The sequence below is a fragment of the Moschus berezovskii genome, chromosome 7 (assembly GCF_049115385.1).
Source record: "Moschus berezovskii isolate FMDL1 chromosome 7, NW_MosBer_1.0, whole genome shotgun sequence".
NCBI classification, from domain to species: domain Eukaryota; kingdom Metazoa; phylum Chordata; class Mammalia; order Artiodactyla; family Moschidae; genus Moschus; species Moschus berezovskii.
The window spans coordinates 90,742,716-90,757,122 of NC_142466.1; the positions used below are offsets into that span (position 1 = coordinate 90,742,716).

Here is a 14,407-nt window from a genome sequence, read left to right on the forward strand (position 1 = left end):
GAAAGAAACAAACCAATGAGACCTGGTCTCATCTGCTCCAGAATTTTGCTGGGCAGGTAGAATTTTTTTTTTTAAAGCTTCCCAGAATTCTGCTCCTCTCAACAATGCTTCTCATGTTTTGATGTACAGTACAACCAACTAGAAAGCTTTAAGTGGTATGTGATGCAGTCTAGAAACAGAGATTCCTAAAATCTCCCACATGATTCTATGTTTAACCAAGACTGAAATCCACTTTCTAAGAGATAATTCTCAGTAACAGTGTTTTACACTCTGGGTTTTCAGTTAATAATACCATCATCTTTCTAAAAATATAAGCTTAAAATCTTGTACTTTCTCCCTCATCCAACGTTTTTTTCTACTCTACTTTTATACATATTTGCACATGGACTTTTCCCCCAACTCTATTCCTGTTGTCCTTCTTTACTGTCATCTAGACTAGTACCATTACCTCCTGTGATGAATTAATTCTAAGTGTCAATTTGGCAGGTGTAGTTGGATGAGATTGGTATATTCTGAGTAAGCAGACTGCCCTCCATACTGTGGGTAGGCCTCATCCAATCAGTTGAAAGTCTGAAAAGAACAAAATATCCACCTCCCAAAGCAGAGACATTGTCAACAAAGGTCTGTATAGTCAAAGCTACGTTTTTTCCAGTAGTCATGTATGGATGTGACAGTTGGACTATAAAAAAGGCTGAGTGCCAAAGAATTGATGCTTTTGAACTGCAGTGCTGGAGAAGACTCTTGAGAGTCCCCTGGACTGCAAGGAGATCAAACCAGTCAATCCTAAAAGAAATCAACCCTGAATATTCATTGGAAGGACTGATGCTGAAGCTGAAGCTCCAATATTTCGGCCACTTGATGTGAAGAGCCAACTCATTAGAAAAGACCCTGATACTGGGAAAGATTGAAGGCAGGAGAAGAAGGGGGCAACCGAGGACGAGATGGTTAGATGGCATCACTGATTCAATGGACATGAGTTGGAGCAAGCTCCAGAAGATGGTGAAGGACAGGGAGGCCTGGCGCGCTCTAGTCCGTGGGGTTGCAACGAGTCCGACATGACTGAGCAACTGAACAACAACAAAGTTAGAGGGAATTTTCTACCAGACAGGCTTTAGACTTCAACTGCACCACTGGTTCTCCTGGGTCTCCAGTCTGCCAGTCCACACTGCAGCTTTTATACTCACCAGCCAATATATTCCCAAAAGCCAGTTCCTTATAATAAATCTCCTTCTCAATATGTGCATATATTACTAGTTCTATTTCTCTGGGAAACTCTAACACAGATTTTGGTACTGTGAAGTATCGTACTACTCAAACACTATGTAAAAATGTGGACGTGACTTTGGCATTGGGACTGTAAAGACCAGGAGAGTTTTAAGGACATAATAGAAAAAACCTAGACTGCCTTGAAGAGACTGTTGGTAGGAGGAATATGGACATTAATGGAGATTCCAGTGCAGACTCACGTGGAAACTGAAAGAAAAGCAATTCTTATTAGAAAGTGGCAAAAAAAAACCCAGAAACCACCTGGCTGAATTGTGTTCTAGTGCTTTGTGGGAGACAGAACTTCTGAGTGATGCCCTTGGACATTTAACACAGTAGATTTAAATTCATAAGCAAAGTGTTGAAGGTCCAGCTTGGTTTCTCCTGACTGACATGAGGAGAAAGAGATGAATCGAAGAAGTAATAGTTAAGCAAAAAGGAATGACAAACTAAACATTTAGAAAACTCTGCTGCTGCTGCTAAGTCGCTTCAGTTGTGTCCGACTCTATGCGACCCTAGAAAACTCTAGGCCTAGTCAATCTGAAAATAGAGAAAAAGTGTATTCTGGATACCAAGCGTAAGATTAAAAAATAAATTCCATAACAATCTTACCCATGGATTCAATCATGGGTAATTAAAAACCATCTCAGCAGAAGCCGAAAACACTGACAGGATTACAGTAGAAGACACACTGCCAGTTTGGACTAAAGGGGAGGATGAAATAGGGCTAAATAGGATGAAATAAAGGAAGGCTTTTTTTTTAGGTTTCAGGGATTCCATAGGACTGGACAACAGAAGTAACTGGCTGCAAATAAGGCCCATCCGTCAAGAGAAGGTTAGTATGACTCTAAAGGTGATGCAGAGGTCAGCCTGGCTGCCAATATAACCACAGGCCCAGAGATCAAGGCTGTCTACTCCTAGCATAGAGCAGGGCCTCCTGCATAGTTTCAGCAGGCCAGGCTGCCCCTGCCATAGCCACAGGGGCAGGGCTGCCACCTTGGGCCCAAGGGGATGGTACTGCCATCCCAGTGGACCTGTTGAACAGAGAAAGGGGCTAAAGAGCCTAACTTAACGATCCAATGGCATTTGCTTTGCTAGGATATGAACTTGCCTGGGACCTGTCACTACTTTCTGATTTCTCTCACTGGGAATAGGAATATCTATCCTATGCCCATTACATTATTTCACTTTATAAGTACATAACTTGTCTGGTTTCAGAGGTTCACAGACAGAGAGTAATTTGCCTGAGGATAAATCATACCTGAAGTGTCAACCATGATTCAGGAGATATTTAGATGAGACTTTACACGTGGAATTGATACTGTAATGGGTTAAGACTTTGGGGACTGTTGGAAAAGAGTGAATGCATTTTACCTTAAATGAATACTGGGTGCCCAGAGAACAGAATGTGATGGACTAAACTGTGCCTCCCCAAATCCAGATGTTGAAGTCCTTAACTCCCAATAAGACTGCTTCTGGAAAAAGGGCCTTTGCAGAGGAAATTAAGGTTAAATAAGGTCATGGAGTGAGAGGGGCACCTAATCCAACAGGATTTGTATGCTTTCTTATAAGAGAGGAAGAGATACCAGGACTGACTATATGAAGAAGACAAAGAAAAGGCAGCTGGCTATAAGCCAGGAAGAAAGGCCTCACCAGAAATCAGCACTTTCATCTTCAACTTCTAGCCTCTAAAACTGTGAGAAAGTAAGTCTCATGCTCTACTGACTGAGCTAGTCAGGCAACTCTCAAATCATAAGAAAATAAATTTTTTGTTGTTTAGTATTCTGTTATAGTACTTAGAGAAAATCAATACACTGCCCAATGAATCTTACTTTCCCCTGATAATCCAACCTTTACATCATCATCAGTTTTCTTCACCAAAGATCTTATCATATCAAATCCTCTTCAGATTTTTAACTGGTCAGCAGTGAACTTCAGAGTTTCCCAACCTCAGCACTATTGACATTTGGAGTGAGATAATTCTTTATGGTGGTGGCTATCCTGTGTATTTCAGCTGAAAATCACCTCAACTACTTATTATAATTGGAAAAAAATGAAATAACCAAAGTTGGATCTTATTTTTTAGATTCTGGCAAAATATGCCTAATATAAACTTTATCATTTGAATGGATTTTTGTTTATGAATCATTTTCCTGATTTCAATTACTTCTCTATGATTCTGTTTAGCTCACTGAGGTTTCTTTTGGGGTAGGTGATATGAAAATTTATTACTATCATGATTTCACCATCAAAACTTATGATCTTGGTCTTTCCTTTTAGCCTTTTTATAATACCAAAAGAGAGACACTGGCTACTCTGACAACCTTAAAGCAGATTCCAGGAATGTCACCAACAGCATGACCTTTGCAACCAAATCCAGCGACTAGAACTTAATCATTTTCCTCAGAAACATTCAAACAAGAAACGCTGTGATTATTTTGTCATTCTTGATTCGCTAAACCTGATAACACTTCCTGATGGCTGAATCTGGCTGTCTGGCTTCAACCCCTACTTCTTCTGTCACAATTCCCTTTGCATGAGAAATGCCTCCAAAAGGACTGGTCTTCGGTCCTAATAGGCTTTCTTGGACTGTCTATCATGCCACTTGTGATGGCTATGGAGCTTCCCAGCAGTATGAAGACTGCAACATTTGTCCATCCTGATGGCGCCACAGACCTAAGCAAAAGATCTCACGGAGCATTTTTAAGACAGTCATTTAAAATTTTTTAATTCAAAGATCTATGTCTCTTTGGGTTCAGTTTCTGGTGATCATTTTAACCACTTTAAAAGGCAGAGACAGCATCATTAACAAATTAACATTGCTGTGCAATCACTACTGCTATGTCCCAAGTATACTTGAGACAAATTATATTCTGTTGATTGGTGGGCAAAGAGTTCTGTATAAGTCTATTAGATATAGATGGTTTGCTGTGCTGTTCAAGTCCTCTATTTCGTTATCTTCTGTCTGACCATCCCAAACATTGTTGAAGGTGGGATCTTTAAATTTCCAACTATTACCGTACAACTGTTTTCTCCTTCAAGTCTGTCAATTTTTCCCTCTAACATCTGTTCAAAATACATGTTTAGGCATGTAAAAAGTTCATAATTGTTATATATATATATATATATTCTTGCTCTATTGAAACCTTTGTTAATATATAACATTCTTGTCTCTTGTAATCTTTCTTAAGTCTATTTTGTCTCACAATCACTTCTCTCTTTTGGTTACAATCTACACGAAATTTTTCATCCTTTCACTTTCAATCTCTTTGTGTCTTTGCATCTAAACTTAGTATCTTCTAGAGAGCATATAGATAATTTTTTTAAGCCATTCTTCCAATTTCTGTCTTTTGACTGGAGCGTTTACAACCAAAGTTACAATAGTAATAGCCTTTATAACCGTTCACGTACTTACTTTCACAGAGATTTTAATTTCTTTATACAGCACTGAGTGACTGTCTAGAGTCCTTTCACTTGACCTTTACCATTTCCTGCAAGGCAAGCCTCAGTTCAGTTCAGTTCAGTTCAGTCACTCAGTCGTGTCTGACTCTCCGCGACCCCATGAATCACAGCACGCCAGGCCTCCCTGTCCATCACCAACTCCTGGAGTTCACTCAAACTCATGTCCACAGAGTCGGTGATGCCATCCAGCCATCTCATTCTCTGTCGTCCCCTTCTCCTCCCATCCCCAATCCCTCCTAGCATCAGACTCTTTTCCAGTGAGTCAACTCGTCACATGAGGTGGCCAAAGTACTGCAGTTTCAGCTTTAGCATCAGTCCTTCCAATGAACACCCAGGATTGATCTCCTTTAGAATGGACTGGTTGGATCTCCTTGCAGTCCAAGGGACTCTCAAGAGTCTTCTTCAACGGCAGCAAATTCCCTCAGCTTTCAGTAATCTAGATATCTTAAATTCTCCATTATTTTTGAAGGACAGTTGTGCCAGACACAGGATTTATGGTTGACACTCTTTTTCCTTCAGCACTTTAAACATAGCAACCTACTGCCCTCTGGCCTCCAAAGTCTCTGATGAGAAATATACTGATAATCTTACTGGGATCCTTTGTATATCATAAGTTGATTCTCTTCTGTTACTTTCAGGGTTCTCTTTGGCTTAACATTGACTGACTGCATCTTGATGTAGGTCTGAGTTTTTCATGCTTGGAGTTTGTTGGGCTTTCTGATGTTTACATTCATGTCTTTAATCACATTTGGGAAGTTTTCAGCCATTAATTCTTCAAATAATCTCTCTGTTTCATTCTCTTGTCCCTTTGGGATTCCCAAAATCCATACACTGGCTTACTTCATGGTGTCTCAGAGTCCCTTAGGCTTGGTTCCCATTTCAGTCTTTTTGATGTTGTTGTTCCTCAGGCCTGATCATTTCAATTATTCTGTCTTTAAGTTTCCTTCTGCCTGCTTATGTCTGCTTGTGAATCCCATCAGTAAATTTTTCCTTCTGCCTGCTTATGTCTGCTTGTGAATCTCATCAGTAAATTTTTCATTTCAGTTCCAGAATTTCCTTTTTCCTTTTAATGCTTTGTCTCTCCTGTTGATATTTTAATTTGATTCATACATTGTTTTCTTGATTTTGTGCACATTTTCTTTTACCTCCTTGAGCACCTTTAAGACAGTTGTTTTAGGAGTTCTCTGGCAGTCCACTGGCTAAGATTCCATGCTTCCACTGCAAGGGGGCATAGGTTCAATCCCTGATCAGGGATACTCTCATGCCATGTGGCAACAACAACAAAAAAACACATTTGTTTTAACACCTTTGTCTAATAAGTTCACCCTCTGGTCTTTCTTTGGGACAGTTTCTGTTGATTAATTTTTCCCTTTGAATGAGCTATCCTTTCATGTTTCTTGGCAGTCCTTGAGATTTTTTGGTGAAAACTGAATTTTCAGTGAAAACTGAAAATTTGAATCTGATAATGTGAGAACTCCAGTAATTAGATTTCTTATATGCTCCAGGGTTTGCTGTTTAGTTTTTCTTTTCTCCAATGTTGGATTTTTCTGAACAAAAAATATATTCCTTGTCTTCTTAGTTGAATAACCAAAAAAGAAAAGTTTAATAAATCCTAGTATATCCACACACTTGTTCAATAAATACTTATTAAGTACCAAGCACTGTTCTAGTTACTGAAAACATAGCAACTTGTTAGGAAACAAAGTCCAAAAGATAAGTTCTTGGAGTTTGCTCTGCTCACTGACACATGCCAGAACCTACCAAAGCAGGCACTGAATAGACATTTAATGAATAAATGAATGTGATAAGCCTTTGTAGGGTTACCCATGAATACAACTTAATTTATTATACTTTCCATATGAAATTGGGGATTTAAAAGCATTCTTCGGGACTTCCCTGATCGTCCAATAGTTAAGAATCCACTTTCCAAAGCAGGGTATGCGGGTTTGACCCCTGGCTGGAGAACTAAGATCCCACATGTCACAGATCAACTAAGTCCACAAGCCACAACTATTGGGCCTGTGAACGCCACAGCCTGCACAACACAACCAGAGAGCCCACACGCCACAACCAGAGAGAAGCTGGCACACTGCAACGAAGACCCAGAGCAGCCAACAAAAATAAATAAAGGCGTTCTTTATATGGACAGCTTTTTTATGCCAATACCTCAATAAAGTAGTTTTGAGAAAAAAAGCAAACCACAAAAGGAAAAAAAAGCACTCTTTAAAACAAAGGCATCTGCATGTGTCCTTGCATATCATCTAAATGAGTATGGTGTGTTTTTATACACATATATCTACATGTCCACCACTCTTTAACCAGCACTAGAAACATACCTTTACAGTGTACAGCAATGGCACCCTCTGCATTTTCACAAATATCCAGAAATTCCTTAACGATGGCATCAGTAGGGGTGCTGCCATCCGCAAAGAAAAGATCATAGTGATCGAAACCAGCATTTGTAAAGCGTTTGGCATCATACATCCTTTTATTCAGACGAATAACTGTAGTAACGTTGTGATTCTTAAAATATGGAATATAAGCCTCAGGAGAATGCTGATGGTAACCTACATAAAGAAATTCACCAGATTTTGTAAAATGCAGAAAGGAAACAATGGATAACAGTATCACTTGTAACTGCATGGAAACAGTATCTGGACTGGGGACTGAATACCAATTTGATTATAACTATGAAAAAAATAAATTTAAAAATTAAAATCCAGGAAGAATGATGGGATAAAATGTTTAAGAGTACATTTAATTATGAGAGCAGACCTTTGGCCTCTTTTAAAAGAAAATACCGGATGGTTACTTTTAATAACAAAACTGTACTGGTGTCATATTTTTGCATACCACTTTCAAGTTTGGTTCTTGAATGAGGTCCACAGAAGGCAAGAAATCGGTCTGGTATTATCCAATTTAAATCTCCATTTTCTGCTTTCTGCAAAGGGAAGAGCACAATTCATTTTTATATTTAATCTCCTCTCCATGTCCCTTTCAATAGTGGGTATCTTAAGGACTTCAAATCCATTTCCTTTAGCACAAAAGCTGTTTACAAATGACCATGAGACAGGAAACTAAAATTTATCCTGTTATGAATACTCCCAGGGAATACAGTCAGCCCTCAATATCTGTGGGTTTTGCATCTGTGGATTTGGAAGGCTGACTATGAAACTTGAACATCTGTGGATTCTGATCCCAACAGTGGGCCTGGGACCAATCCCCAATGGATACCAAGAGACAACTATAGTTAGTTAACTCTGGTCCTAATAACTTTCACTTAACAGCATTTTTATTTCCTACAATAGTCAGCCTCTGGAAAATACAGGTGACTGCTGCTGCTATCCAGACTATGACTAAATACTTTATATTATCCAAGTAAATTCTTATGTAGTTGCTGCTAATCCGTAAGAAAACCAAATTTTCTATCATGAGGGATATGGAAACTTCCCTGTTTTCCTGAATTACTAATTGGCTTCCAATGTGGGCAATCTTGACTTCTTAAATAAAGAAGAAAAAAAAATCAATTTAGGGTCCTGGTTTCTCAATATTTACTTTTTATTTCTACAGAGGCACCTTTCCATCATTTTGCTGCCTATTTAATTAGAGAAATCAGTGAAACTTGACTAAAATTCACCAGAAAACGTAAAATCATAAGAATACAGAGATCACATCTAAACTGAAATTTAAAACACTTTACTTCCTGTTATTAAGTCTTTTGGATTGAATTACACAATTATTCTAAGATAAAGTTCAAATTTAATAACAATAGAGATGGCTACCAAGAGACTTAAGCAGAAAGTAGGAGACAATCGATAGTGGGGAAGGAGAGAACATAAACACAAGTTCAAACAGCTTTACAACTGGAGTATGTTTTCATCTACCTAAGAATAGGCAAGAAAAAAAAATCAAGAGTTGCCTTAAGATCTACAGGTCAGGCAAGTAACCCAAAACTGATTTACCTGACTTAGTTATAAGTCAAGGGTACTGATGAGCCCATGTTCATTTCAGGCTAAAAAATATAAGTAAGAATGAGGACAAGCGTTGCCAGATGTTCTGACTTTGAAGTAAAATAAAGAGTTTTAAAATGAGAAATGTGTGATTACATTTCTTTAAATCACAAGTATCATATACTGTAAGATGTATCCTAAATTCTGAAAAGTTAAAACAGGAAAAAATGGGCATCATGGAATCAATGAAAACCACCAATCCAAAATTTCTAAATATAGAGACTGAGGGCTTCCCTGGTGGCTCAGCTGGTAAAGAATCAGCCTGCAATGCAGGAGACCTGGGTTCAATCCCTGGGTTGGGAAGACCCCCTGAAGAAGGGAACGGCTACCCACTCCAGTGGCCTGGAGAACTCAATGGACTCACAGAGTCGGACATGACTGAGCGACTTTCACAGAGACTAAACAAAGCTACCATTATGGTCTGTAGCTACTTAACAGTTCCCCGTGTCTCAACGCAAATTCTAAGTAAATGACATTTGTTGGTGACCCTACTACTCCACTGCAATGCTGCAATTTCTGCATTGGTGGGAAGGAAGCTAATTAGCACTTACTCCTTAGTAAAAGACAAGTAACACTGAGGGAACACTAACTGGTGTTTTTATTAATCTTGCTTATCTAAAAAGAGAAAGTGTATTTTATTTTAAATGTTTAATTTTGATAAAGTGAAAGTCGCTCAATTTTCATAAGGGGAAGTAAAAAAAATGGTGTTAATAATTCAACTATATTCAGTAATTAAGACGGTAAATGTATATTGTACTTTATAAACATATAGCTATTACAGAGAAGTAAAGGCAGAGTTGGCCTAATGAATCACACAATATGCTTTTACATCTTTGGTACCATCACATGATGTACCAATGATCAGCAGTACCTATTAATCCAATTCATCAAGAAAATTGTTCAATTATACCTAGGAGTTTAAAATAATAGCTACTTTAGAAACTTAAAGAATAGTTATCTGAGGATTTAAGATGCTGCCGAATAGAGTGTTGTCTGTGGAATCACTCTATTATTAGTGAGACTGTCTGCTCAAGATAACTATAGCAGGATAGAAAAAAAAACAAACAAACCAAGATTCCACAAGTATTCTTGGCTGAAAAAGACATTTAGCGTAACATCTTACCCATTATCTACTTGGAGGGTAGAATGGGAGAATCAAATTATTCTTTCTTTAAAAAAAAATACACTACCTTAAAAAAACATAAAAGACAACTGTGGTTTTGCCTCTCTCCTCTCTATGTACCACCCTTCTTTTTGGTCTGTATAATTTGATAAGGCTGACCCAATTTCAGCTCCTGGGATGATCAAAGTATTCTGCACCCACTCATCCCCTACCCTCACCAAAATCACAGCTTGGTTCACAGCTTGATCTAAGCCAAGCCAATGAGAGGAACTGGTGAGTCTTCTGCTGGAGCTATGAACATTCTTTTCCAGTAAGCTTAGTAAATCAAAAGGGTAAATCAAAGCTGTTGGCAGTCATCTTTATCCAACGGACATTATAGTTAATTAACTTTTGGTCCTAATAACTTTTATTTAATAGTTTTTTATTTTTTTGGCTACAATAGTCAACCTTTGGAAAATAGAGCTGACTGCTGTTGCTATTCAAACTATACCTAAGTAATTCGGTTATTTTACCTAGGAAAATTCTTATATAGTTGCTGCTTATGGGGAAAACTGGCCTTGGAACAAAACCGGTTTCAGCTCAATTTCTCATAAGTGTTTGAATACCTGAATCTGGTATGCATGAAGTTACACTTGCTCCTGGATATTTTTTTTATGTAAAATAAATTTCCACATTTTATTTAAGCCATTTGTGTTTACTTTTTGTAATCTGCATCCAAAAATGTCTTGACTTCGTATAAACAAAAGGTTCTGACAAATACACATGTTTTCCAGAGGTAATTAGATGTATACTGGCTATTTATTTCATCAGATCCTATGCTAAGGATTTCATAAACATTATCTCATCTAATTCACTCTATTAAAGTCATCAATACTTACAAAACATTTTTAACTAAAAATTAAAGAAAAATGCCTAGGAGCACACTTACTCACTCCAAAAGGATGTAACAAGTGCAAAAACTCAATAAGAACTAGGACTGCAGAAACAAGAGACAAATGACTTTAACTCTATATACATCTAAACTGTTCAATTTTTTTTCAAAAAATAAGAGTGTTACTTCTGGAAGTAAAACATATATAAAAAAGAGCTAAAAACAGTATCTTTGAAAACTTACTTCATAGTATTCATATTCATCCAGGTTAAATGAGTTGAAATTAAAGAAGCCATACTGCATTGCCTAAAATCCAAAGGAAAGCTTTTAAGAATAAAGATGCAAATAAGGAAACAATTTTCAATCCAAATTCTTAATAGTAAGTATCAGAAGCCACCCTTGAAAAGCATTGTATTTAGATTATGTTCCATGGAATAGCTTTCAAAGGAGGTGGGCTATGTCTTTTGAAGATTTCTATCATCAGAAACATCAGTTACAATAATATATGTTTTAATGAGATTTTCTTTTCCATTTCCCTTCATTAATCATCCTACCCATGCAAGATCTAAATTATCAAGCCTTCAAAGTAACCCTACTAGTTTATTAGATGAACACCATTCAGGCTTCAAGTATAATGCATAACCCAATGGTTGCTAAACAAATAATAACAAAGGGAAGAAACCATAGGTTAGTTTATATCAAACAAATCTCACACTTTATACATATCTTCACTTTCAAATTCTTCTGAACAGTCTTGAATTAAAAGATTAGTATTTCTGATACTACAGACAGCCCTGAGACAAACACTAAAATTCAAATTTTTTGAGGGAAAAAATTTTTTTCAATAAGGAATAAATACATGAATTGTCCTTTCTGTAGCCTCACTCTGAGTTGCACGAAGAAGAGTGCGCTAAGCAAAGTAAGCAGAGTAACTAATTTTTGAGACAAGGACAATCTGGTGGCTTCTGACAACCATTCTCCCTGCTTACTAAGACAGACAGTATGTAAGTAACAATTCTTGCTCAAGAAGTTATTCTTGGTTGAAAAGGGGTGATTCTGCAAAACAGTCTACAAAATATAAACTATTGAAATATGAATGAGAAATAAGGCTACAATACCAAACAACAACAAAAATTGTATTTTATAAAATATAGTTGTTTAAATCCTAATTCCAAGACCAAAACTAAGATGAATTTTCTTTTGAATTCGAAACAATATATATCATATTTGGACTAGAGCTATTCCTAACAGAATGATACAATAAAGTTATCAGTCTGCAGGGGATTTCTAGTCTTTGAATTTCATAAGGAGATCTTATTACAGCAGTAGTTTTTTAAAAAGTAGCACTAAAATCAAGATATAATAATTATATTTATAAATATTTCAAACAATAATATTCAAAATCAGTCACAAATAAAAATCTTTAAATGGAAAAATAAGCTGTTGTCTCAAAAAAAATTAAAACGCAGTATAAAAAAGTAATCTTTGATCTATAGTTACAGCTGATTAAACTTTGTATATAACATCTGATTTAAAAAAAACACGAAGCCAACGTTATAGCAGATCATCACCAAAGCCCTCATAAGTGTGTCTTCTTCTTTTTTTCTTCAAATATATAAGGTTGTGGGACTGGAGAGAAGGGAGTTCTAGGATCCTAGGATCAAGGACAAGTATGCCTGCCTGCATTATCAACTTCCTAGGGTCCAACTGGCAAGAACTGTAACTGTAACTGGGAGGGGTCATTTATACCTACTGTCCATCTCCTGATGGCATCCTCTGCCCATTAAGTGCCTAAATTGAGGCCTCATGGAACTATCTCAGAGTGTGTGGCAACCTCCATCAGCTCCTTATTCCAGAGTCACTGGACTCAAATCCCCAAAATTAAGGTCCATCCTCACTGTCTTATTACAGGACAAAAGGTATACTAAATAACCTCTGAATCTGTATACTAACTAGGTCTCTCAGCTTAACCCATGAAATTTCTGTCAAAATTCTCAGAAAGCCACAATGTTTCATCATATATGACAGTAAACTTGGGTTCCTTCTCCCTCTGAAAATACAAGTCACACAAAACTTTAGATGTTGTTGAAAGCTTATTTGATCCAAGGGCGACTGCTTAACAATTCTAGTTTCCTGTACTGTCCTGATATTCAAAAACTACACTGGAGGGAGTGAGTGTTATAATCAGGGTCTGCTGCATCACCTGGTTTCAGGGGACCCTATTCATTTAGAATGTGATAGGAAGCTATCCCGTGAAGTCAAAGACAGCAAGTAGCCTTCGTTATAAAACACAGGAGTTATTTTTAAATAGCTTTGAGAAAGCAGTAATGACCTACTTAGTTTTTTATATAAAAGCTAGTAACAAACTAATGGGCTATTCAAATACTTCTGTTAAACTAGAAATTGAATTCTTGAAGATACAAAAACGAAGTGTTTAACAATGTGTTACAGAAATATCTGTTGTAAACAGAATTAGTGGCAATCAGACTCATAAAATACGTAAATCAAAGAGAACTCAGATACCAGCAATCTATTTACTTTTTGTTTTTCTTTGACATCACAATGCATTCAAAACCAATTCTGAATTTAGAACCTAATTACATAACTGTTTCTTAACATCCCCTGTGTTCAAGTGGCTTTTCCCTCAACTTACACAGAGAAGCACTCAGATTCAGAATAATTTGTTTTCTAATTTAGCGTCACTCTAATGTTGGCAGGGAAATGGGATACCTCTGACATCATACACATCTTAGAAGGTCTTTGGAGAAGGCCTGTCTTCCTTGTACTGTATTTAAGTTCTCCAGCACAACACCAGGCTCATCCTATGAGTCACTTACCTTCTTTACTGCATAAAAACAGTCAAGAAGTGTAATGAAGAAATTGCAACTTCCATAGGCAGCATCTCTGAAATTCCAAAAGTATTGAAGTACATAGCTCAGTTAACTTAATTTTCTGCTGCACACTTATCTCAAGACAAAGTTGATTGAAAATCAAACACATATTCAGTCTCAAAAGAAAAAAAATTCTTGCCTTTTGGTTTTTAAATAAAGGATAAGTCACTGTTATATATTTCATTGTACCTTCTACCTATTCCAGTAGATACTGTTTTATAGATGTGGATCAATAATGACCACATTCTAATTTCAAATGATCTCCCTAGACTGTTCTTGGCTTTAATAGTTCAGTTTCAAAAGTTCCTTTTTGAGTTCAACTTCTCAATAGTATGTACTCCTCCTCTCAAAAAGATAAGACATTTGAATTTGTTCTTCAAATACCATGTCAAATTGTTAGCAGGGAAGACTGCTTTTTGATTCTGTACATACATGCGTATGTGCGTATCTACACCCACGTACCAAAAGAAAGTGGAGATCAAGAGAGTATTTGAAATAACAGGTGCAGGCTAAAGAGTATTTTGCTTCTCTCATTACGCTTTTATGAGTTTTAACAATTTAACTGGATAATTTTTTTCTGGTTCTTAAAGGACAAGAGCACCGATAAAACCACAGAAAACTAATGAGTGAACGACTGTTACTAGAGTCACTCTGCGCTTGGGAAAAGTGCTTAAACGGTTAGAGAGAGCCCCACTCAATACTATATCAGTACCTATCAGGAATCTTACTACAAGACTAGTGACACAAGTCTCAGTATCAGTTGAGACTTTGTCCAGAAAAATAAGGT

General features: G+C 37.0%; 1 protein-coding gene and 1 pseudogene across 12 annotated transcripts in view; both read right to left on the minus strand.

Moving 5' to 3' along the window:
* CDC14B (cell division cycle 14B) overlaps window positions 1-14,407 on the minus strand; it is a 141,667-nt gene that overhangs the window by 27,826 nt on the left and 99,434 nt on the right. For all 12 annotated transcript variants that reach the window (XM_088838121.1, XM_088838120.1, XM_088838117.1 and 9 more), the window contains 4 exons: window positions 13,567-13,633; window positions 10,973-11,035; window positions 7,579-7,666; window positions 7,062-7,292 (listed from right to left, as the gene is read on the minus strand). In XM_088838121.1, coding sequence (XP_088694247.1) covers window positions 7,062-7,292; window positions 7,579-7,666; window positions 10,973-11,035; window positions 13,567-13,633 — 449 coding nt within the window. The remainder of the gene's footprint in view (window positions 1-7,061; window positions 7,293-7,578; window positions 7,667-10,972; window positions 11,036-13,566; window positions 13,634-14,407) is intronic.
* On the minus strand, window positions 3-7,054 carry LOC148777400 (small ribosomal subunit protein uS12 pseudogene; annotated as a pseudogene).